At 38.9% G+C, this 26,669-nt stretch overlaps 1 protein-coding gene, 1 long non-coding RNA gene and 1 pseudogene across 2 annotated transcripts; all 3 read left to right on the top strand.

Moving 5' to 3' along the window:
• The first annotated feature begins 2,673 nt into the window (after positions 1-2,673).
• LOC131238434 (uncharacterized) lies at positions 2,674-4,897 on the top strand. The gene is made up of 3 exons (XR_009167849.1): positions 2,674-2,989; positions 3,151-3,216; positions 4,123-4,897. It is a non-coding gene; the product is annotated as an uncharacterized LOC131238434 (long non-coding RNA).
• An 11,682-nt stretch (positions 4,898-16,579) lies between these two features.
• The window catches only part of LOC131238273 (cysteine-rich receptor-like protein kinase 44), a 43,586-nt pseudogene continuing 33,496 nt past the window's right edge, over positions 16,580-26,669 (top strand).
• Positions 21,795-24,018, top strand: LOC131238289 (cysteine-rich receptor-like protein kinase 10). The gene is made up of 3 exons (XM_058236192.1): positions 21,795-22,520; positions 22,706-22,856; positions 23,596-24,018. Exons 1-3 carry the CDS (start codon positions 22,273-22,275, stop codon positions 23,911-23,913), a joined length of 717 nt encoding a protein of 238 aa, XP_058092175.1. The 5' UTR covers positions 21,795-22,272; the 3' UTR covers positions 23,914-24,018.

Here is a 26,669-nt window from a genome sequence, read left to right as displayed (position 1 = left end):
GAGAACATGAACATCGTCTTTTGGGTCTCGTAAAAGATCCCAACTAAAGAAGGGGTGTTCAATGTCTTGGACAAGCAATTATCGGGCTCATTCAGGAGCGAGATGATCCAAGCACTGAGAATTGCCATCTGTTGCACTTGTTCGGCCCCAGCTCTTCGCCCCACCATGAAAGAAGTCATCCAGTTGCTGATTGATGCAGATTCGTGCCAGTTCGATGGTTACAAACTGTCAGATAAGCTCAAGGATTCATCAAACATCATCAAGCCTTAACACCCATTAGAGTTATGATTAGAAGAGGATTTGGTAGTGGTGTAGAAGGAATGTAAGAACATGAAATGCGAAAACTACTAGCATAAACACATGTTGGCATGGCACGTGTGCACAAGATCCGGGCTGTTCAAAAGTGGGCCTTCATAAATCATGTATTATGTCCAAAAATAAGAGTGGTCCACTCATCAGGAGTATAACACATGCATAAGAAACAGACATAAAAAATTGGCAGACAATCTGGAATGTACAAGTGTGGCGGCTCATCTGATGATCCAACCGGCTCGATTTTTCGGACAGAGAACATCCATGGAGGGACCCACTTGACCAATGGCCCGGATCCTACATACACATGTCAGGCTGGCATACTGTCTCTATATATGCCAAGTTAGTATTGAGAGACTTGTTTATAAGAGTTTTTCTTTGTTTCTTTGTTTGTTTGTTTTTTTTTTTTTTTTTTGGTCCCTTTTATGTTATGAGATATCTCAAAAATCATCCATATACGAAACTCAGGTGGGCCATACCATCTAAAACTATGCAAAGACATCCTAAAAATATAAAAGCACTTGGTGGGGCCCACATGAGTTTTGAATGCGGCTGAAAGTTAGTCTGACCCCTCATCCAAGTGGAACGCACAATGAGTGGGTTGGATATGTGAATCACATCTAGGCAGGCACAATATATCATTAGGAATGTTTTAAGGAAACCCATCTCCACTACATTTAAGTGAGTTACTCATTACCCTTAGCATACTAAGTAAATTCTGTGGGGTCCACCGTTATTTATTTATTTTATCCACTCCGTTCATCCATGTTAACAGATAATTTGAGGTCTAAAGAACAGAAGGGAAGCATATCCAAAGCTCAAGTGGACCACACCATAGGAAATAGTGTAATTGAACCTCTACCATTGAAAATTTCTTGGAGGCCATAGAAGTTTTGGATCAAGCTGATGTTTGTGTTTTCTCTTCATTCATATCTTTTTGATATTATGAACAGGTTGGATGGCAAATAAACATTACTGTGGGCCTAAGGAAGGTATCAACGATGGAAATTCATTATTCCACATTGTTTCGTGTGGCATTTGGATTTACCGAAAATTTGAGATCAACGCACACCGTTCATCCATTTTCCAAGATCATTTTAGAGAATTATCAAAAAAAATGAATCATATCTAAAGATTAAATGGACCACACCACAAATAAGGGAAACGGACTGGCTACTTCCCCTGACACCATTCAATGGTTGGTGGTTGGTGCTCTGTGGGCCCCACCATGATGTATGTGTTTAATCCATGCCGTCCATCTATTTTTAGAGATCATCTCACAGTATGAGACTAAAAATGAGGTGTATCCCAATCTGAAATGGACCACATCACAGGAAACAATGTTGAATGAGTGTCAACCATTAAAAACATTTTGGGGGCCATAAAAATTTTGGATCGAGATGATTTTTATTTTTCCCCTTCATCTAGGCTTGTATGACATAATAAACAGATTGGATGTCAAATAAAGAGTACAGTGAGCCTTAGGAGGATTTTAATGATGGATATCCAATCACTATTGTTTTCATGTGGTGTGATCCACCTGAGATTTATATACCTCTCATTTTTGGGCCCCACCATGATGTATGTTTTGTATCTACACCTTCCATCCATTTGGAGAGATCATTTTAGGGCAATATCCAAAGAATGAGTTAAATCCAAAGCTCCAGTGGACCCCAGCACAAAAAATAGTGGGACAATGACGCCCACCATTAAAAACTTTTAAAGGCCACAAAAGTTTTAGATCAAGCTGATATTTGTGTTTTCGCTTATTTCATGTATTTTTTAACTTTTGAACAGGTTGGATTCAAATAAATATTACGATGGGCCTTATGATAGTTTCAATGGTGGGAATCACTCTCCCCACTATTTTCTGTGGTGGAGTCCACTACAGATTTTTATCCGCCTCATTCTTTGGCTCATGACTTATATTGATATCTCAAAATGGATGGAAGGCCTAAAAAGGTGCCACACCATTAATAATTAACGGTGGTATAAGGGGCCCTATAGGGCCTAATAATATGTGTGTGTTCTATTTAAGCCGTCTATATATTTTAAAATATTATTATAGGGCATGAAAACCAAAATCATCTAGATTGAAGGCTAAAGTGGACCACATGGTAGGAAATATGGAGATTAAATCACATGTGTTTCCTATGGTGTGATTTACTTGGGCCTTTAATCAACTTTATGTTTTGGATTATGAATTAAAATAATTTATTAAAATTAATGGACGGAATGGATAAAGCAAATACATCATAGTGAGCCCCACAGAACCTTGAGAGGACCGTCCATGGTCCATACGCCCAAAATTGGGTGCGCGCTCATAACAGAACCACGCCCAAATCTCTCCGCATATCTCTCGCTCTCTCACCCCTTCTACCGAATCCCTACTCTCGCAAACCCTTCTCCCAACACTCGACGCTCTCAAACCTTCGTCTCCCAAAACCCTTCTCTCCTCCCTACAAAAACTTATAACCACGACATTTTGCTGAATCTCATAGATCGGAACGATCTAGCGTTAGGTTTTGGTGCTATTTTTGGGAGATTTTGCTGAATCTCTGCTACTAATGAACAACCGTCAAAAAATCCGTGTAGGAAGAAGGGGATCTTATTTGTTGTAATCAACCACAACAGGCCTCTTTCAGATCAAGGTCCTTTCGACATTGTTTTACATAAGGTCAGAAGAAACCCCAGCTTGTTCCCTGTTTTCTTTGGCCTTTGGTGGGACACAATCGCCTCTGTTTCCCTGTTTCCCTATTACATAAGGTCCTTCCGTCTATTTGATTTCATTTGTAGAAAATCTAAAATCCCTGTTTTCTTTTTCTTTTGGTGTTACAGGTACAGATCGTTCATCAGTTCAGATATTCAGAAAGGATTTTTATCAAGAGATTCGACTAAGGAATTGTAAGACAATGTACAATGGAATCAATCCCACATTTTTCCTCTTTCAATTGAAAACTGTTTGAAATTAGATCAATCTCCGACTAGTTAATAGTGAGCAAGATAGGGAAAAAAAAAAAGAAGCACAGGCTGGTTGCCTGGTCCAATGATCAGTGGGCTACACATGATAAAAATGGTCTTAATAGTCCAAACCTTCCAAAGGAGATGGATCCTTCCAATACAGGGGCTGGATCCACCTGTTGACTGTAGTGATGAAGGGAGTTGTCAGTAGAATGAGAGAAGCAGTTTTGTTGCATAAGACAAGCTGATTCTGCCTTTGCCTTTGCCTTTGCCTTTGCCTTTGTCTCTGTCTTTGCAACAGCAGCAAGAATGAACAGGGAAGCCTTCTAGAATCTTGCCTCTCCTCTGAGAAAAAATTGTGACCATCATTTTTTAGTACTCTTCGATTGCAGAATTGCATGTACAACAAGGGATTTTTATTTTTTTTTAAAATGCATTAGCTGTATGAATAGGGGATTTGATTTGGTTTCCATAAGCATTTTTCATATCGTTTTTACTACAAGCTTTTAGTTTTGAGTGATGAAATAATACTGGAGTTGTATTCAGTTAATGCAAATCTCCCTCGTGGTGATATTTGCCAGCTACTTCTTGCTGTGAATGCTAGGGTTTCATCATTATTTTTTGTCACTTCCTCTTGGCTAAACTGTATTCTTTAGGACTGAAACTACAAAATCTGTGGGTACTGTTGCTAAGATGCAGTTAAAGATCTCTGGAGGATGCTGATGTTGTCTATGCAGATATGCAACATGCTGAGAAAGAAACATGATTGGAAAATGCTTGTTGTTTTTATACATGCAGTATTTTTAGATGCAAGTTGTTTTATATGCTTGTTACCTTCTTTGTCATCAGAGTGGAAAATGCACCCTTCCTAGCCATTTGTCTGTTGGAGCAAGTGATTTGATCACCTAATGACAATTCCTGAGATTCGTCAACATCCACGGTTCCAACATCATCTTCCTGGCTACTTAGCCATTCCTGCAATAGATGTGTTGCAAAGAGTGAAACAGTAGTACACTTTGTTACCACTTGATGCATTATGTAACATGGGCTACCCTCTGATGTGTGTACGTTGTAACTTCCCAAATGGTGGTGACTCATCCACCATACATGTGGCACTAATCCAGACCTTCCAATTTGGAGGTCCCACTGTGGATCGAGCCTACCTTGAAAATCACACTAATTAAGAAACATCTAGTTTTAGCCTTCAAATGGCCAGTTAAAATAAAATGGATAGCAGTCCAAATTCAATGGCCAACACCAAATAAATTAGATCGTTTGATCAGTATAAATTTTGGCTATGCTCCATGCAAAACAGGCCCATGATTTGGATGGTGTGGATTGATGTACTAGACTGTTTGGATTTGATTGGCTGTACTAGACTGTTTGGATTTATTATGTTTAAATGTTGGATATGCTCCATCAATTGTTTGGATTGATGTACTAGACCATTTGGATATGCTCCAACCTGACTAGCATCTATAGAGAGGGGTTTAGGCTTAGTGATAGGTGACTGAGATGGTCACCTTGTAGTGAGTTTGTATCAGTAATCATAATAGAAAGAGTGGCCCAACCTTTCCATAAGTCATTCCTTTTTCTTTATTTTTCAGTAATTGGCTTTAGTTGCGTCGAGTATTTCATTCCCAGTGGAGTTCTATTCATAGGCATAAATACTCGCTTGCTTGGTTCACATCAGACTCCGTTTCTTTTGCAGATCAAAGAATACATCTTTTGCCCAATCAGTCTATACCCTGAATGCTGTAATTTCATCTCATAAGGGCAATAAAGCCTTTATGAGATGATGGTCTTGACACTAATATCATGGCTTTTGAAGAACTATGGTTTGATCTTTGTACTTGCATGGACTTGGATGTTGTATTTTTGAGGAAGATGTTCTTTAAGAATCTAGTGGGGTCATAATCCAATACCAACTGCAGGTTTTTTTAGCGAAGATAGGGCATTTGATGTCCATAAATTTTGTCAATACTTCTATATTTGATTGAACCAACCAATCCACAACAATCATAGCTAACTTATAGATAAATGTGCCAATCCCAAAAAAGAAGAAGGTAAAAAAATATAGTTAGACGTGTGTAGGTGTCGAAAACAGATGTAAGATGTCAGACACACCTACCTCCATAACCCAACTCATAAACATGTCACCATGACCCATCTAATGAATGGTTTAGAACTTCCACACGTATTCCACACTGGGTTTCATTTCTCCGCCACACCGAACAAAAAGAGCTGTAGCTTCTGTTTTCTATCCTACACTGAACAACAAGAGCCACGTGTATATATGGTTTTTTGTTCCATGATTGTCATCTCTGATATCCTGTTTATACTACAGCTTTTATGTGCCATCAAGCATCAAAGCTAGGTCACATAGTACAGTTCAAGAGTACAATAAAGGTGCATTTGGATGTACCACCAAATCACAGTTGGATGTTTTTCCATCCACTTCCACTGGCCCACTTTTTTTTAACTAAATATGGAAGGCTGGTATTAAGTGTTGTCTATTTTTGAACTATTTCTTCTGGTTGAATGTTTCAAGCAGTATATCTGGTCATTTTACTGTTGTTTGTTTGAGGCTGAATTTTAGCACCTTGGTTTAATTTCATGGAATTAATTTTCAACAGGTTGATGGCAAGAAGAATCTTTGCCATTTAGTGTTGATCTGTTTTGGGGTGCCACGTGGTTGGACTATTTCAGTGGTAGGCATTGAATGTGCTAACATCATAGTTCTAGTTTGCAAACCATGACTCAACTTGGGACCGCATATATTTATTTTATTATGAAGTATAATTTTTCTTCTTTCAACCAGGTTGAAAGTTAAAGCAAATAGTTTCTGCCTGCATGATTGATATTGTCTGGGATAATAGATTTGTAAGTATGACACGCTCCAAATAGTTTCTGCCTGCATGATTGATATACCACTTAATGAAGACGTGGATCATGCACCAATGTTTCATACAGTTTAAATTTACGGTTTTACATGACATTGATATTTTTGGTGTTTCATGATGTTTTCTAAGCATTGTCTTTGATTGGGTTATCTTTGTGAGTGATTCCCCTAAATTTCGTAATCATTCACACAAACTGAAACCCTTTGATCTTGTTTCTTTCCTTCTTTTCTTTGGGAAGTTGGAGAAGTTGATTTTTTATCATGGTGATGTTTCCTTTTCTGCCTGTTCAAACTACGTCAGAAAGTTGTTTGAGTGTATTTGAATTGAGTGAGCCTTTAGAGAGAGTATGACAGCTCTTTTAAAAATCCCCCATTTTATTTTGAAAAAGCCTTTTCATTGGTCAAATTTCTCTCTCTACTATCTGCTGGTCATCTAGGTGCTGAGATAGGCTGGCCACCTGTTCTATATTAGGCATTCTGATATACATTGGCTATACAAGAAGGAAATTTGTATGATTTCTACCTCTTTCAATTAGTGTATTTTTATGTGCATAGCACTCATTCGCCTTTCTCACAGGTTGGAAGATTTCCATTTCTTTCCTTCTAATTTTCTAAATTCTTGCAGCTTGGAGTATTGGAATTTGATGGTAATGATTTTGTTAGCTGGTCTTCTGAAAAATCTGGAAATAGCAGTTGGTGCTACCATCATTTGGTAAGTAGAATCTTTGAAATGGCTTAATCTCATTTCTATTGTTTATATTCTTTGGTTTGAACTGTCTGTAGTTTCGTCTATGTAATAATGTTTAAATATTTCTCTTATATATATTCAAATGCTGCAATAGCTTTCATTGTGTGTATGATCAATTCCACAGAGAAATAAGAGTGTTAAGGCTGTATATATGATTCTTTAAGTTATATGGGCTACAAATAGAATTAAGTAACATGTAAGTGTTTGTAAAAATGATTATGGCGTATGAAAAATTGACTTTGCTAGAAATTTAGTTTTGAAAGAAACAGATGTAGGGGAGTGTCATACAGTAGGAAAGGATCAAAGCCTTTTGGACCAATCAGAATGGAAGTGTTGGTCAAAATTTGTAGAGAAATATATGTACAAAAAAGTAAATTAGTTAAAATAAACAAAATTTGTAGAGAAATATATGCGTCGGAGTTACCCGGATGTTGAGCGGGGGTCCTTGGAAGGTGGGAACTGCTGTTATAATCATGATGAAGCTGTCCATTTCCTATAAACAGCAATATGGGTGGCTTGGCCATTTCGACAGACTCGTGTTTATGTATTAGCTCGAAATTGATGGAGCAGACTCGGATGTGCGTCGGAGCTATCTGGATATTGGGCGGAGGTCCCTTGAAGGTGGGAACCGCTGATATTTATTTTTTCCCTTCATCGGTATCTGTGTGATCTTGTGAACAGGTTGGATGATAAATAAACATCACTACAGGCCCAAGAAAGGTTTCAATGATGGAAATCATTATACCCATTGTTTCTTGTGGTATGGTCCACCTGAGTTTGGTTTCAACCCCTTAAATGATCTGGAAAAGCAAATGGACGGTGTAGATAAACTACATATATTTATAGTGGGTATAAAGATTTTCTAACCCTAAACCTAAACTTGAAAACATAAACCTAAACCCAAACCCGAACCCGAATTCCTAAACTTAAACCTAAACCTATTCTCAAATCCCTAAACCTAAACTTATAACCTATAACTTATAACCTGTAACCTTAATCTTAACCTTAACCTTGACCTTGACCTTGACCTTGACCTTGACCTTAACCTAAACCTAAACCTATAACCTAAACCTAAACCTAAACCTCAACCTGAACCTATAACCTATAACCTAAACCTAAACCTAAACTTATTGTCAAATCCATAAACCTAATGTAAACCCACAACCTAAACCTAAACCTAAACCTATAACCTATAACCTTAACCTAAACCTGAACCTATAACCTATAACCTAAACCTAAACCTAAACTTATTGTCAAATCCATAAACCTAAATGTAAACCTACAACCTAAACCTAAACCTATAACCTATAACCTTAACATAAACCTAAACCCGAACCTGAATTCCTAAACCTATAACCTAAGCCTAAACCTATGACCTTAACCTTAACCTTAACCTAAACTTACAACCTAAACCTATAACCCATAACCTAAACCTAAACCTAAACCTAAACCTATAACCTATAACTTAAACCTATAACCTAAACCTAAACCTAAACCTATAACCTATAACCTTAACCTTGACCTAAACCTAAACTTGAAAACCTAAACATAAACCCGAATCGGAACCCGAATTCCTAAACCTATAATCTATAACCTAAACCTAAGCATATAACATAAACCTAAATCTATAGCCTAAACCTTAACCTTAACCTAAATATACAACCTAAACCTAAACCTAAACCTATAACCTATAACCTAAACCTAAACGTATAACCTATGACCAATAACTTAAACCTAAACCTTAACCTATAACCTAAACCTACAACCTATAACTTATAACTTATAACTTATAACCTATTACCTATGCCTATACCTATAACCTATAACCGTAACATAAGCCTAAACCTAAACTTATAACCTATAACTTAAGCATATTCTCAAATCTCTAAACCTTCACCTAAACCTAAACTTGAAAACGTAAACCTAAACCCGAACCCAAACCCGAATTCCTAAACCTATAACTTATAACTTATAACCTATAACCTAAACCTATAACCCATAACCTAAACCTAAACCTAAACCTAAACCTAAATCTAAAGCTAAACATATAACCTATAACCTATAACTAAACCTAAACCTATTCTCAAATCCCTAAACCTAAACCTAAACCTAAACCTAAAAAATTTATATAATTAAGTTTCAGTCCATTGAAAATAAATAAATGAAAATATTTAGACCCTGTCTCAACACACCGAGTTACTTCACTTTGTGATTTTTTTTTAATGATTTATTTTTTATTATTCACACCACTGAATGTGGTTTATGTTTGGATGGATGTAGTTTGTATTTGGATGGATGTGAATATGAATATGATAAAATATATTGTAACAGGTGTGTATCAGGAATTTTTGCCTGAATTTTGAACAAAAATTACCGAGACTTTTACCGATGAAATATTTTGTAGGTAGAAGTGTCATTCACATTTTTTTTACCTACGAAAACTTTCATAGGTAAAAGTTTCATCCACATTTTTTATATACGAAAAATTTCTTAGGTAAAAGACTCATCCACATTTTTTATCTAAGAAAGATTCATCCACATTTTTACCTACGAAAACTTTCGTAGTTAAAAGTTATTTTACCTATGAAAATTTTCGTCGGAAAAAGTCTTATATGTAGAAGTTTCATCCACATTTTTTACCTATGAAAAAATTTGTCGGTAAAAGTTTTACCATTGCCGACAAAGTGATTTTTCATTGCTAAAAGTTTTTACCCACGGTCTTCTACCAACAATTTTTCTGATGACATATTACCGACGAAAAATCATCTTTTACGGACTTTTTTTCATCAGTAAAAGAGCAATTTCCTGTAGTGGAAGATTGGAATCCATGTCAAGATCATACATTGGTCCCAATTCACTATATAAGTAAACCACAACAAAGCTTTTTTTCTTGGTAGTAAAGCCAACAACCTCCTAAGCTCCATGGAGGACAAAAATATTGGCATGTAGGCTTTCCCCACATGCTATTGTAACTGATTATTTGAAATGATCAATTGACATAAAGTTCACTGATCAATTGGTCAGTGACAACAATGGGAAATTCATCACAGTGGCAATTGATTTTTTTCTCTAATATCAATTACCGGAGAAGACTACCAATTATGGATTTTGATTATATAATGGAACTAACTAATAAATAAGGTTTTCCTAATAGGCAGTTAGAATAGTAATAATTATTAACTAATAAATAAGGTTTTCCAAAAGGTAAGGCCAGAACCGGACTAACAGGTTCAATAAATGGGACTCTGACCCATTAAAGACAGGTCAGGCCCATCAGGTATTGTGGGTTGGGGTACCCATAGACAACCCTAGATTGGAAGGAGAGGAATTAAAGGGTGCAACACACCCAACCACAGATGCTCACATGGAGCCATGTGCTTAGCCATGTCTAATGATCCACACCTTGTTCTAATGGACCCCACCATTGATGGAGGACACCTCGCGAATCATCAAGATTACAAGAGTTCCTAAAACAGGCATCGAAGTAAAAGGTCTTGTGCTTTAAACCTGTCCAATTTCATGTCATTGACATACCAACGCATATTTCATGGACTACCATGGAAAGCCCACATGCGTTATCATAAGAGATATAGTTGTTAGTGAAAACACACATACTTCCATTCAACCAATTACTCAAACTCCTGCAACAGTTGACATGCAGATCAACATATCCATGGATCAGCACCAAAATATGCAAATATGTTTTAACTTTATATACATCCATAAACACACAAACCAAAAAGAACCTTGATTATTATAAATGCATTTTAGTAAATTTATTGCTTTTATTGCCAACAGATTATTTTTCAAAAAAAATAATTGAAAGTTTGCAATTTCTCCTGTGTTATGGTGAAGACCTAAGTAATCCACACAATGGTTTGCTAACCGAGATAATTAAAACCATATTAATTTATTAATATTATAAAATAATATTATTTTCTAAATTCAGTTTGCAACCCTTCAAATAAATGGGTTGGTTTGGAATATCCCATCCAAAGCATGAGGTAGGCCTTTCCCGTTTGGCAACAACAACATCCAAGATTTAGGATGGTGTATCGGAGTCCATAGAGGGGATTTGCAACCCCACTCCAATACACTGGAGAAATAGAAGAGAAAAATGATAGAAATCACAAGCAAACAAAGTGCATGGTCCTACGATCAGGAACATCACTCTCCCATTACAATTCCAGGCCTCACCACACACATACGTGGATTTGGGTGACATTTGATAGTTTGATATCTAAACATACCTCAATTTGTGCATCCAAACATAGCTTTGGATGGGATATTTCTCAGTGATCCAAATCATTGATATTATAAACTTGACTATGAACTATGAACAGTCCATACGCCAAAAATCTCCCGGATGGGAAAAATCCTAGATCTTTCAATTGGTAGCTAACAAAGAAACCTTCAGGAAAGTAATTACAGATAAAGATCCTGTCAACCAATAAAACTTGAAATTTTCTATTACTAGTGGTTTTACATTTCAGGTCCAGAAAATGGTTTCCAAAATTCAAATCTCAAAACATATATTGTGATTTACCACTCCAATTTTCAAATATGATATTAATATATTTTAACCTCTCGTTGGTCTTCAAGGGGCATTAACATGATAAATGGTATAAAATGACTCAAAAGAAGCTGAAAATCCTCATCCACCAGTCAATTGTCCGAGGAAAACTCATTTCAACACATCTTCCTCAACACAAATAGGAACTCCACTCAAAAGAAGTTGCAAATCCCCAATTTACCCAAAAGTTATGTCGGGTACTTACTTGCAAACGGAGAGAATCAAAACCCTATATTAACGATGACGAGGAAGGAGATTCACCGGTACCTCGATCCACGCCGGTGAGGAAGACGAAGCCAAGACACCCTGAATAACGCCGGTTTGGAGAGGGACGACCAACACCCTGATCAACGCTGACCCCGTGTCCGAATGACCAACACCCACCTCAACGCTGGTTTGGGAGACGGACGACCAAACCCTCTGGATTTTCTCCCTATCCACACCGAGTAACAACGTTTATATGGACATGCATCGATGCCATCTGATAGAGTCGTCTCTTCCATCAGTCATCCACTGGCCTGCGCCCGCCAATGAAGGCGTCGTTTACGAGGGCTACGGCAGACGACGTACATCCGCCATCCCAAACATCACGCGGGATGGGATTGCGGACGATAACCATCCTAATCCCTCTTAATTCCACATCCAACGCCTGCCCAAACACGCCCTTAGGAAACAAGATAAAACAAAAATGGTACATCCAAAGCTCACGTAGGGATGAACGTGATGAGGTCGATCGCCTGTCTTCCTCAAAGATAATTACTCTAAATCTATGGAGTTTCTCTGGACTCCTCATAGATACTTCTTGAATCCATGAGAAAAGAAAGCAAGAAGAATAAAAATAAAATTTAATAAATTCGTAATTTGATTGATGAATGAAAATAACGAGTTCACAACCCTTTAAATAGGGATACTAAGCAATGAGAGAGAAATCAGAAGCAAACCGATGTCTACTAGTGCACAAGGTTTCGGCTAAAAATAGCAAGTGTCCTATTTGGCTTCACCAAGCTGTTCTCCCAACTATTCTAACTCTTTTCCCGTTGGGCGCAAGTCCTAAAGCCCAATGGATAAAGAGTTATAATCAAACTAAAACTTACTATTTATAATAAAAATAGAATTGAAATAGGGAAATAACCATTGATCCGGGGGTATTTCGCAAATATGGCTTGCGCAACCCGGCATGGCCAGGTTGAGTGGCTAAAGTATCTCGTTCTACCTCAAAATCATATATTTTTTTCGCTCGATAACTCATTCTAGATTGCGAGATATGCATGATCTAAGATTTGATGGTTTGGATCACTTCTGTCGTTGACTGGGCCTTTTCTGATCCATCTTGGCCATGAAACTGTCCGCAACCCGCTCTACATCAAAAGCTTAAGTATGGCACTCTAGAGGATAAAGTGGTAAAAAGAAATGCATCAAAAACTTTCTTGGTCCACTTTGATGTTGATGTGTATAAGGTCATTTCTTATCGCAATTGACTGGAAAAAATAAAATAAAATAAAATAAAAAGAAAAAATAATAAATAATTTTTTTAAAAAAAAACTTAGCTTGGTTCTCGACTTTTGTGGCCATACTTTCGTGTGGCTCACTAAAGTTTTGGATCTATCTCATTTTTTGTCTTGTGTCTTAAATAGCTGAAAAAAAATGGATTGACTAGGTGGATTCATCGTAAACATCATAATAGCACCTTACTTCCTCGCACTCGAACTTCTTGGGAAAGGCTTTTTGCAGGAAAGCCACATCCTGACTGTACCACTATTGAGAATAATACATGTGTTATATCTAAACTGTTCATTTGTTTTGTAACTTCATTTTATGGCATGGGCCTAAAAATGCGGCAGATCCAAAACTTATGTGGCCCCAAAGAAGTTTTCAACAGTAGGTATTAATCCCTGTTGCTTTCTATGGTGGGGTCCACTTGAGCTTTAGATCTACTTGATTTTTTTGGCCGATGCTCTAAAATGATCTCCAAAAATGGGTGGACGGTGTGGATATAGTCCACACATCATGGTTGGACGTACGTAATTTGCTAAGATTGAGTGAAATTGGCACAGGATCGAATGCAGTTTCATCTAATCTAATTCCAAGCTTTTCCATTCTTCCCAAACATGGAGTGGAGTTGACACGGAACAAATGCAATTCCTTCCCACCTAATCCCATCTAATACCATGCCCCCAAACGCCCCACCTAATCCCATCTAATACAACCGTGACAAATTGAAAACAAAATAAATAAATTTATAAGTGATTGCCTTTACTTCGTACCTGGAGGAAATTACAAGACAGAGACATTTGGGGCTGCCCAATAGCGGAAAAAGGACCCATGCCCCCACCTTATCTAAAAGAAACCTACCTCGGATGGTGTTAGGGCGCTCCAATGCTTCCCTATAAAAACGAATTTTGTGGATTCGTTTCAATGGTGGTTGTTCAATTCCCACAGTTTCCTCTCATTTGGCCCACTTGAGTCTTAGATCCGGCTCATTTTGGGATGTACGTCCTATAATGATCTTGAAAAATAGATGGACCGAGTGGATTTCTCACAAACATAAAGATGGACCCAGCTAAGTTCCCATCGTGCTGCTGTTAGTAATGGTCTACACAAAATTATTAGGCCAGGCATGTACTGGACCCGGCCCTTCAGTGGGTTGGTTACGCTCCACATAATTTTGGTCCGGACTGCGTGTTGGTGCGTTCCTATTCCAAGGTCATTGTGGCCGTACGGTTGATAAATCCAGACTTTCCATCCAGTGGGCTCGCTATCCACGAAAACATATCGATTAGTAAAATTCTAACCACCCGTTTAAAAGCCATGGAAGGATGGAATCTTCATTTATACTGCATGACTGACGGAAAATATTGCTAAAATAAGATGGGACATTTTTCTGACACCATTGACAGATTAATAAATCCTATTTAATGAACGGTCGGACTTTTCTACCGTAAAACCGCTATGTTGTAGCGGTGATGAACTAAGATTCATGGAAACGGATTGGCTACTCCCCCCTCACACCAGCCCCGTGGCTGGTGGTCGGTGCTCTGTGGGCCTCAAGATGATGTATGTGTTTCATCCATCCCGTTCATCCATTTTTAAAGATCATTTTATGGCTTTAAAATAAAAATAATATGGATATAAATCTTACGTGGACCACACCATAGGAAAACAATAGTGATTGGATATCCATCATTTAAATCGTCCTAAGGCCCACTGTACTGTTTATCTGACATCCAATCTGTTTATTAAGTCATAAAGACCCAGATGAAGGTAAAAAACAAATATCAGCTTGATCCAATACTTTTATGGCCCCCAAAAAGTTTTTAATGGTCTACGTTCATTCAACACTGTTTCCTGTAATGTGGTTCACTTGAGATCGGGACATATCTATTTTTTTGTGTAATGCCATAAAATGATCTATAAAAATAGATGGACGGCATGGATGAAACGAATACATCATGGTGGGGCCTACAGAGAACCGAACACCAGCCATTGGCTAGTGTCAGGGGGAGTAGCCAATCCGTTTCCAAGATTCATATGCTATGGCATGCATCACGAGTTGAAAGCTTCAGCCGCCACATTATTATACCGTAGCGGAGAGTGCGGTCATTTGCTTTACCCAACGCAATTTAGAAAAGTAGAAATTGTGTGATCCTCGACCGAATGATATGACCGTGAACTTATGTTTCGACATTGCACACGTGGCTTTCATGGTTAGGTAGTCAATAAGCTTAGACTTTTGGACCCACCTTGGATGGACCACAACCATAAGACTAACCTGACATAGAAGCTTTATCACTCTAATTTGGCGGCCTGCAAATGGACGGTTATGCAAAGAAGTGCAGTAATGATCCCAATTTAGATGGCTAAGATCTTCCCAAATGCTTCTAATCTGGGAATTGTCAGAGAAATGGTGCATCTACATAAGCTACATGATCAGCCGTCTACGAACTCGAGCATGGTTAGACGACTGCACCATGTGGTATACGACTCGGCGAGTGGCTCGGTTTCGGTGATGAACAAGTCATGCGAGGATCACGTGTTGATCACGAGTTCCCTCTGTCTCGACTTAAAAAACGCTACGAACTTGAGACCAAACACCTTTTCATATTACCGAACCGGATCAAAATTCATAATCTTCGTTATTAGATTTGGGTTTAGCCAGAGGTTGTGTCGTGGATTGAAGACTACTTGGAAATGTGATCTGGTCTTGAGTTGACTCGGGCAATCCGGGCATATTTTCAATGTTGACTCGTGGTTCTGAGATGGATTGGGCTTGAGTGAGACTGAGTTCCACTGGAATGAGTCACATACAACTTGGACGAGTTAACCAAAACCTGAACCAAAGTAAATTGGGTTTTGAAAACTCCCACCTGTCTAATCCAGCCCTATCCAATTTGAAGTCAATACCAGGCTTGTCCAGTCAAGTAAAGGCTTCTTCTCTTTTTCCTTTTTCCACGTTTTTTTTTTTTGGGTTTTTTTTTTTTTTCAATTCTAACGTTGGGAAGGCCGTGGCGAGGTTGATCACGGTCTTCCTCGGGGATAACCACTCCGAATTCATGGGGCTTATTTGGACTCCTATAGAGATTTCTCAAGTCAAGTTCAGAAGGGATAAAAATAAAATTAATTTCTAATAATTTAAAATTAATTAATTAATAATGAAAAAGTGAAATTACAATTATTTAAATAGTTTCATATTCAAACTATGTAAAAACGTGACTTAGATGACAATGATTCCTACAAGACTTCGTAGTTTTGGACCAAAAATAATAAGTATCCAATTTGGCCTAACCATGTTATTTTTCTAATTTTTCTATGTCCTTTTTGTGTCGAGCATAAATCCTAAAACTCATAGGATTAAGAGTTATGAAAATGAAAATAAAATGAAATCTCACAAATTCAGCATGGGCAACCTGGGTAGGGGGATGGTTGGCCAAAGTAACTTCTCTTACCCAAAATCATATACGATACGTCGAAAAACTCATTCTAATTAGTGAGATACGGCCTTTGTAAGGTTTTTACCGTCCTGATCACTTCTGCCTCTAATCAGCCTTTCTTGGTCCATCTTAGCCGTGAAAGTGTCACCAACCCCCTCCGCATCAAATTCGTCACTCAATTCTCCTCAAAAGCCCTTAAAGCCTTTCCCTTCGGTGTCACTAAACATCAGATGCACGAACTATGATAATTCCAATCCTCTTCTCAAAACCTTTCCAATTTCTCTTCCTACAACTCCTACTACTCTTCATGTCACATGTTCCTGCTACTATTGCTGACCCTCTCCACGATATGTGTTTGGAAGATGGTAATTACACAAGTAATAGCACTTACGGAAATAATCTCAATCTCCTCCTCTCCTCTAACCTCTAACGCTACATCCACCGGCTTCTCCATTGCAATAGTCGGCCAAAATCCAAACCGAATCTATGGTCTCGCCCTCTGCAGAGGTGACGCTACGCCGGATGTATGCCGTAGTTGCCTCGATACCGCAAGCCAAGAAATCGTTACAAGATGTTCCGACAAGAGCGCAGTTATATGGTATGATAACTGCACCTTGCGCTACTCGAACAGAAGTTTCTTTGATCAGTGGGGATCTTATGTGCCATTTTTGTTGCCGAGTAATCAAAATGTTTCAGACCCAACTCGGTTTAATCCATTGCTGGCAAACCTGATGAGACGTCTTGTTCAGGTAGCAGTTTCTGATCCGTCAGGTCACATGGATGCGACTGGAGAAGAGAACTTTACAAGCCCTGAAAACATATATGGGCTTATGCAGTGCACCCAAGATCTATCGGTAAACAATTGTATTATGTGCCTGCAAGATGCTGTATCTCAAATTCCGAGATGCTGTGTTGGAAAACGAGGTGCTAGAATTCTTGGGGCGAGTTGTAATTTGAGGTTTGAGGTATACAAGTTCTATAAGGACTTGGTTGTAGCACAGGCTCCTCCTCAAAATCCTCTTCCTCCTCCATCCACTGATAAAACTGCTACTGGTAAGCATATGATATCTTCTTCTTAGTCCTGATTAAAGATTTTGCATTCTAACGCATGTAATACATCCCATTTAAATCACTATTTGAAGACTCGGGAAAATCGCCTGAGTTGATTCAGACCCCGTTGGAACCAATTTGGTTTGACACCATTACTTTAATGATTGAAGGCCCTCGTACACATGAATTCAGGCCAACTCATTCGTCACTCGGTTGGACCCAATCTGGTTTGACACTATGACTCACCTAGATGATTCACTCCCTTTTGGAACCAATCTGGTTTGACACCACAAGTCACCTAGATGATTCAACACCATCTTGAATGAGTCATGCAATTCACCCCTGACTCAGCCAGACATAATCTCATCCAACACCCCGAGTTACCTATGATTTACCCTCTACCTCATCTGTACTACAGAGCCGGTTCTGAGAGTTTCTTCTCATCCAACTCCTTGAGGGTTTCTGAGGAAAACAAATAACCTCTTTGTTTTTTTTTTTTTTTTTCAGATTTGGCAAGCATCTAAAATAACTAGTGAATTATAATTATATTGTATTTCAATTGGTGCATTGGTTTTTGCAGCATTAATGCTTTTTGCTTGATTCCATTATTACAAAGCTGCTCTAAAATTAGCTTGTTTCCAATATGTAGAATCTATGCTGAGCCGGGTTATTAGGACTTGGGTCTCTTTCTTGGAAGGGACACCAAGTACAAGTATCTTTACCATGTCTAAGCCGATTTCCCCTGTAATGGCCGAGTTCTGACTCATTCATGACCAAAAGAGTCTGACCTGAGTCGCCAAGTCTTTTTTAACTATACTGTAAATACTAGTTACGGTGGCGCAAACATGGATATTTTTGGCACGACGTCTGTATTCTGACAGGGGTGTAATAAGGTGGTCCCTCTATGTTCAACCAAAGTGATCCAAGGCATCCATCAACCAGGTCCCACCATGACATTGAACTGGCCCAAAAATCATGCTGGTCCACTCATCAGTTGGGAGGTGATGATAGAAACAAATAGACCTAGTTAAAAATTGTGACCCACTTCTTCGGCGAAATGCCAACACTGGCCAATTAGATGAGTGGAGAGTCCTGATTTTTGGACTAATAGATGTATATATTGCGGGTCCCTGCCAAATTAAGTATGCATAGATTAAATGCAGGCTAGCTTGGTGCATTCAGTGGCATGCAGAAGGTCGACAGTTAATACACGTAGGGTTGGAGAATGATACAAACTACTTCTAAGGATTTTAGGAATGTTTCAGGAATTCTCTGTAATTCCTGATACAGTTTAATAAAGACATGCTACACAGACATGTAAAAAATGAAACCTACATATTAGTTGAAAATTCCATTGCATGAAATGTCTATTTCATACTTCTCACTATAGCCCTGCCTCTGACGCACAAGTGGCACGCTTTTACTGAGCGATATTGAGGATAAGGAGATTCTTGTAACCTTTATTACAGGAAATCCTTCTTGTGACAAGTAGAAGCAATGTTTTAGAATCAGGACATACCACAAGCCATTTTTACCGGTGGTTCAGTCCATCTTCTGGTCCAATTGGTTGTCACTCTTGTGACCCACTTGGGCTAAAATATCTGGTCGATCTAAAGTTGCAATGTAGAAGAAATTAACGGCTAATAAACTATATATCAGCATAGTGGTTAGAGCCTCTGATTTTCAAGTGGAAATCATGATTTGATTTTGCTGATGTTAGCACGCTTTTCTTTAACAAAGCAATTGCCCATGTTGCTCGGTTCTATATCAACCCATGTTGCAATCCACCCAAGTGGTTTATAAGGGCCTAACTTGACATGCTCCGTAAGTTGCAAGGCTTTTAGAATATTGCTAGATTCTTAACATCTAACATTTGTCATCAAAGCCAATATCATGTCCCAATTTCAATTGCTGAAGAGGGTGGTCCATGAAAATGGCAACATGGGCTAAAGTGAGAGCCACCATAAGATGAAAAGGGCTTACTTGAGCATAAGCCAGAATGAGTACTGCTGCCACAGATTAGGGTATCACATACATCGGCTGTGGAGGGTAGTGTGGTATACATGTAGCTATCCCCAATAATTTAAGGGCGTATGCTGCTACTTTCTATTGGTCCTTAGAGCTTTTGACCTATTGGTTAGGGTCTAAAAATCTAGCTGTTTTGAGAGGCCAGCTAGAGCCCAAATGGGTCCAACCTTCTAGTCTAGTTTGACACTAGCGAAAACTCCAATTCAGAGACAGCTTTTCTATTTTAAAATCTTTTTAACTTTTTAATATCCAAAGGTGGGAGCACACCACCTGTATTTATTAAAAATAAAAATGGAAAGAGTACAACTCAAGATGGGGACACGAGGATTCTAATACTTCTTTCAAGGGGATATGAGGATCCAACTTTTTGGTTAATTAATTTTTCTGTGGGCCACCATGATAATTTAGTGACATCTACCCAGTCCATCAATTGCAACACCTCATGTTAGGAACTAAAAGCAATAATCAAATCAATCCAAAGCATATGTGGGCCACATTGCAGTGAAAAAGGGAGATGGGACATCCAACGTAAAAGCCTTTGGGCCACCATGTTGTTTGTATACCATCCAACCCATTCATCAAGCGAGCCTGAGTAAGATGAAGAGACACCTAATTAATCCAAAACTCAGCTATATAGGGTGCTCAGCATGAATTTAGTGGTCTTAGCCATGATGTTTTGTGACCGACCTGAATTTTGGATCGCGAACCCGAGTTGCTGAAAACAATGGACTAAATGGATGTCACCTACATCATAGTGGGCCCCTCAATGTCCACGTTGTATGTGCTTCCTTCTACTGGAGTTGTGGAAGATTCCTGTCCTGGAATCTAAGTATTCTAATGTTTATTTACTTGCTTTGATTTCAATTTTCCTTGACATATTCTTTCATTTTCAATGAAAATTTTTACTAGGTATGGAAAACATTTCTTGTTATGCAGGTAGTAAACAAATCTCATCCAGTACTGTGGTCGCCATTGTTGTTCCAATAGTTGTTGCTGTGATGCTACTCTCTGCCATCTTTGCTTGTTTGCGAAGGCGGAATACAAAGAAGACATTGACAGGTATATAGCCACTAGAGCGGGAAATTGGATGCGCCCAGCCTGAGCAGACAAAAAAAAAAAAAAAAATCAAATTTTGAATAGGCTCATCACATGAGAAGTTCAAGATTTGAGCCTGAATCATAGATTGCCGATTCTCATGGGTTGCACTTGTCACACTCACCCCAATTTAATTAGAAATACTCATCTCAAATGAACATAGGAGATAAATATCCCACACATTTATGTTATATTTCAATAAAAATTGTAAGACAATTGTTGCTTCTATTATTCTACATGAAAGAAGAAAGAGATAAGCTCCTTATTCAAGAAAATTTCTATAGTTGGAGATAATATTCATGCCATTGATTTGAGTTTTGATCTGTTATTTGCTACTATTGTGTAGATGGGAATGAGAGCATAAATGTGGAGTCGATGCAATATGATCTGGGTACAATTAAAGCTGCCACAGACAACTTCGCTGAAGCTAATAAGCTTGGAAAAGGTGGATTTGGTTCTGTTTACAAGGTAATAACTACTTAGAAAAACTAAAATTCAGTTCTAAATGGCCCAGACTCATGTCATATGTATAGTAATCTACATTCTAGACCATCAAAGTGGTGGGTGGTGATGTGGATATAGCATAGTATAAAATTATTGGACAATCTTAAGCATCCAATTTGTCTCAGCCGATTTATTTTCACCATCCGTTCGATTGCCACAAACTGGATGGTTAGGATCACATAATCAGTATAAATTTCAGGCTATCCTCCATGGTACAATGAAGTCTTGTCCATGGCACTAACGTTCAAGTCCTTTAATTCTTGCAGGGTTGGCTTTGGAGTGGACAAGAAATAGCTGTGAAGAGGCTCTCCATGAATTCTGGACAAGGTGTACAGGAGTTCAAGAATGAGGTCGCATTAGTGGCTAAGCTTCATCACAGGAATCTTGTTAGGGACTTGGGTTGTTGTTTGGATGGCAATGAAAAGCTACTCATCTATGAATACGTTCTCAACAGTAGCCTCGACAAATTTCTATTTGGTTTGGCTCCATTTTCATATGCATTTCTCCATGAAACTGGAATCAGTATAACACTTTCTATGTTAAGCTTAAAGAACTAAGTGCATTGAAGTACGTTTAAGTGTGTCTAGTTTCATCTGTGCTTTTACATGCACCAAATTGCTTTTAAATGCACTTAGATGCGGTGCAGGCTAAGCTTTATGTACAAATTTGTATTGGGTCAAGTCTCTTTCTGGATCAATCTATTAAGATTTTCAAACCAACTGATGATTAGGTAATTGGTAGAAGGAAAATCGAATGACAATGTGATTCATGGCACTGGTTTTAATGTGGTACATGTTTGTGAGATCTGAGTCATTTCTTAGTTAGGGCCTACCATGAAGATGCCCTGTCTTAGAAATTAGGTGTCTCAACATAGAATGTGGGCAAGGAAGGTATGTAGAATATATAACGGCTGTTTTCTTGTTACAATCCATTTTCATCATACACTTGTGCCCACTAGAAGAGTTGTTGAGCTTGATTTTTTTGAGGCAAGGTGTGTTCATGGTGGGCCGCACTTGATGAATGACCCATGCCTCCTTGACACGTGTCTCAGACCATCAATTGAATCTCCTCAGTAAATTGCCTTAGCATTTCTCTTTTGAATCGTGTTAAGTCTAGATAACACAATGTTTTCTATGAATGATCCCCTCATGTGCATTGTTGACCTGTTTGGATGCGTGTAGATCCACTTAAAAGGGCATCTTTGGATTGGGAAATACGTTACAAAATCATCAGAGGGATTGCACGAGGTCTTCTCTACCTTCATCAAGACTCTCTACTTAGGATTATTCATCGGGATCTCAAAGCTAGCAACATTTTGTTAGATGCAGAGATGAATCCCAAAATTTCAGATTTTGGTCTGGCAAAGATTGTTGGAGTGGACCAAACTAAAGGCAATACGAGGAGAATAGCTGGGACTTAGTAAGTTTTTCAAGCTCACTTCATTTATGCAATTAAAATTTGAGTCCTCATAAGTGACATTGAAATTGATCGATTGAAATCCAACCAAATTCAGAATGAAAATGATCGGTTGAAATCGAACCAATTCACAATGTTCTTGACTCAGCTCAGAATCAAGGTTGATTTCTATCCATGATGATTTGCAGCGGATACATGTCGCCAGAGTATGCCATGCATGGGCAGTTCTCTGTGAAGTCTGATGTGTATAGCTTCGGTGTTCTACTTCTGGAGATTGTAAGTGGTCGGAGGAACGCTTGTTCCTCGGATTCAAGCCTTGCGGAAGACCTTTTAAGTTTTGTAAGTACAATGAACCCTTTGATTACCTCTGGTACGAATGTGAATCATGGGTCCCAACCATGCAAGATTTCAAGATGTCTGCAGTCCCACACCGAACATGAGATTCGTGGGCCATTAATGGACGAGCTAGTGGGATCCATTGGTAAAAAATCACAAATTGTAACACTTACCAGGATGATGTAAGTACACATCTGTAGGTACTTTTATGCCATCCGGCTGGTTGGGCCTTTGATGCCGCATAGGGCAAATGGGTCCCATAGATTTGAGATAAATGAACCTGTTTGGATAGGACTGGAATCCTATCCAACTCCTGCTTTACACAGGCATACAACAATAAAGTTCCATTACGCTTGCCTTGTTGTCTTTGTGACATTCACTGTCCATGGGGTCAAAAATCTCTGCCAGATCCACAACTAGAAATGGGGATTGATTTCCAACCATAGGTTTGCGCAAGGGTGTAGTCCATATTAGTTCTTTATCAGGCAGATTGTCTATATATACCATGTTGATTGGAGGTCAGATACATCTTGTGATTCTAAGTCGTCACCTCCTGAAAACGGAGCCTGGGCCCTGACTTGGTCTTGAGGTCTGCATGCAATTTTTGTGCGCCATGTCTTCATCTTAGACATCCCCACCTAATGATTAGCCCGGATATCACACACATGTACTACAATTCACCACTTCAATCTCACCTCGTGCTAATCACTATAAGCTCCTTTTTTAACTCGAATTTGTGCAGGCATGGAGAAATTGGAAGGATGGAACGCTTCTAGAGCTGTTGGATTCGAGCCTAAGAGGATGCTATTCGAGAAGTGAGGTGACCAGATGCATCCACATTGCATTATTATGTGTTCAAGAAGATGCGTTTGATAGGCCCACCATGTCAAGGGTTGTTCTCATGCTCAGTAGCTCGTCTGTTACTCTCCCATTGCCTTCAAAACCTGCATTTATTGCGTCCAGTAGAATGAAATCGGACATTCCAGTGGCCCGATACTACGATTCACAGGCAAGTGACTCTGTGAATGAGGTGTCAATTTCCGAATTAACTCCTCGTTAGTTCTGTGCATTAAAAAGGTTTTTAGAAAGAAAATGATATGTTTATGAGAAAGCAAATTACCCTTGTAATACTTTGTATATATGCATTTGAGTGGCTTGATTGTTGTGCGTGCTCACACCATGAATGTGCCGATTGTGTCACATGTGCAATATGCTGTCCATCCTTTTCAGTGGGTCCCAAGAGGTAGATGCCCGATCTCCACATGAAGCTGATTTGCTTTTTTGGTTTCCAACGATTAATTCATATATCCAGGTGACATGTAATTCATACATGTGCCAATCGTGTACAAGATTCGAATTAATCAGGTGGGCCACATCTTTGTGGGCCATGTTCAAATGTCCAGATTACTGCATTTATATACGTAAATTGTGCCGAACTGGCTCAAACCAGGGTGGTAACTAGGCTGGTCAGTGGGTGGGTGTTCTATGTGAAGAGGCCTTTAACACCCGTAGATTTCTAAACAAGTTAGAAGTGGGACAAGAGGAAGGACTTGGAGATGAAAAAGCTCATTTGTACTTGATATTCTTCACTTGTTGTATTACAATGAAGACCCCTTACTATCAAAAAAAGGAGTAAAGGATACAGACCATCACGTTAGTTTTTTGCTACGGATATAAATCGTGGATATAATTCTTACGGTTTTAATCCATAGTGAAAAATTTGCCACACTATTAATAATTAAAGGTGGTGTAAGGGGCTCTATAGAATCTAAAAAAATATATATGTTCTATCTAAGCCTTCCATATCTTTTGAAATATTATTTTAGTGTATGAAATAAAAAAATCAGCTAGATGGAAGGCTCAAGTGGACCACAAGGAAGGAAACATGGAGATTAAATCACATTTGCTTCCTATAGTATAGTACACTTGGGCCTTCAATATACTTTAATTTTTGTATCATGAATTAAAATAATTTATTAAAATTAATGGTCAGAATGGATAAACCAAATACATCATGGTGGGCCCCACAGAGCCCCTGACCGGACCGTCCATGGTCCGTCTCTCGAAACGACGCCCAAAAATTGGGTGCGCTCTCAAAACAGAGCCGTGCCCAAAACTTTGCATCTCTCTCTCTCTCTCTCTCTCTCTCTCTCTCTCTCTCTCTCTCTCTCTCTCTCTCTCCGTTCCCTAACCCTCTCTCTCCCGATCTCTGCTCCATCTTTCTCATTCTCTTCTCTCCGTTCCCTAACCCTCTCTCTGCTCCATCTTTCTCATTCTCCTCTCTCTCTCCAATACATCTCCGCCGTCTCTTCTATCTCTCTCCACTGCAGCAGCTGTGAAGCTCCATTATAAGAAAACTGATGTAGAGCGGGTCGCAAACAGTTTCATGGCCAAGATGGATCAGAAAAGGCCCAGTCGACGACAGAAGTGATCCGGACCGTCGGACCTTAGATCGGGTGTATCTCGTAATCCGGAATGAGTTACCTGACGTAAAATATATGATTTTGGGGTAGAACGAGCTACTTTAGCCAACCAACCCAGCTATGCCGGGTTACGCAGCCGGGAATTGCGAAAAACCCTTGGATCGACGGTTGTTTCCCTGCTTTAATTTCGTTTTTACCATAAATAGTAAGTTTTAGTTTGATTATAACTCTTCATCCGTCGGGCTTTAGGAGTTGCTTCCAACGTGAAAAGAGCTTAGAATAATTAAGGGAACGGTTTGGTGAAGCCAAATAGGACACTTACTATTTTTGGCCGAAAACCTTGCACACTAGTAGACATCACGACCGTCTATAAATAGTAAGTTTACTATAAATAGTAAGTTTACTATTTATAGTAAGTCGCGGATTCTAGGAGTTTTAGTTGTAGTTTGATTCTAATATCTTTTCCATTGCTTGGTACCCCTATTTAAAGGGTTGTGAACTCATTTTTAGTCATCAATTAATCAATTTTGAATTTCTTAGAATTTATTTCTATTTTTCTACTTTCTTTCCTCGTGGATTCGAGAAGTATCTATGAGGAGTCTAGAGAAGCTCCGTGGATTTGGAGTATTTATCCTCATCACGTTCATCTCTGCATCAATTGGTATCAAAGCGAGGATTCTCCTCGGGCCGATGACAAACAATGAAGGTATTAATCAAAATCCTATGGACGGTGATCCAGGGATTCGTTATCTTTCGGAAAGAATGGAAGCTTTCCATCGGGAGAGTCAGTTGACCTTGCAAGGGCAGTAGGCAACTCTCAACCGTCTTGCGGATGCATTACTTCCGCCCCGAACCCTAAGTGGTGCTCCACCACCTTTGGTTGCTCCACCACCTATGGTTACTATACAACGCAACCCCGATTTTCGTAAAGCAGTACCAGTGGCAAACCGTAGGGCTACACCAGATGATTCAAGTTTTAGCAGCGAAGACCTTAATGAGGGTTTTGCTCGACGACCAATCCATGGAGGTGATCATCTAGATCGTGTTGAAAGAGACTATCGAGGTAAGGCTGAACTTCTTAGTTTTAACGGTTTATTACGTATAGAAGATTTTCTCGATTGGGTAGCCAAAGTAGAGAGATATTTTGATTATATGGACGTGTCAAATCATAAAAGGGTAAAGTTGGTAGCGTTTAAATTAAAATCTGGTGCTTCTGCATGGTGGGAACAATTACAACTCTCACGAACCCGCCAGAATAAGGCGCACATCTCATCATGGTCACGAATGAGACGTCTTCTTCGATCATGATTTCTCCTCAGTGATTATGAGCAGATATTATTCTAGTAATATCAAAATTACCGACAAGGAAATCGAACCGCCACAGATTACACTG

This window comes from Magnolia sinica, chromosome 1, assembly GCF_029962835.1.
Source record: "Magnolia sinica isolate HGM2019 chromosome 1, MsV1, whole genome shotgun sequence".
Lineage (NCBI taxonomy): Eukaryota > Viridiplantae > Streptophyta > Magnoliopsida > Magnoliales > Magnoliaceae > Magnolia > Magnolia sinica.
Note: the sequence above shows the minus strand (reverse complement) of the source record. Positions and strands in the feature narration are given on the sequence as shown.

Bases quoted from the DNA above. Each gene is read 5' to 3' on its own strand.
- LOC131238289 (XM_058236192.1), top strand. From the start codon at position 22,273: ATGCGTGTAGATCCACTTAAAAGGGCATCTTTGGATTGGGAAATACGT. The intron at 22,521-22,705 runs GTAAGTTTTTCA...GATGATTTGCAG, and splicing joins AGGAGAATAGCTGGGACTTA to CGGATACATGTCGCCAGAGT. The intron at 22,857-23,595 runs GTAAGTACAATG...GAATTTGTGCAG, and splicing joins CGGAAGACCTTTTAAGTTTT to GCATGGAGAAATTGGAAGGA.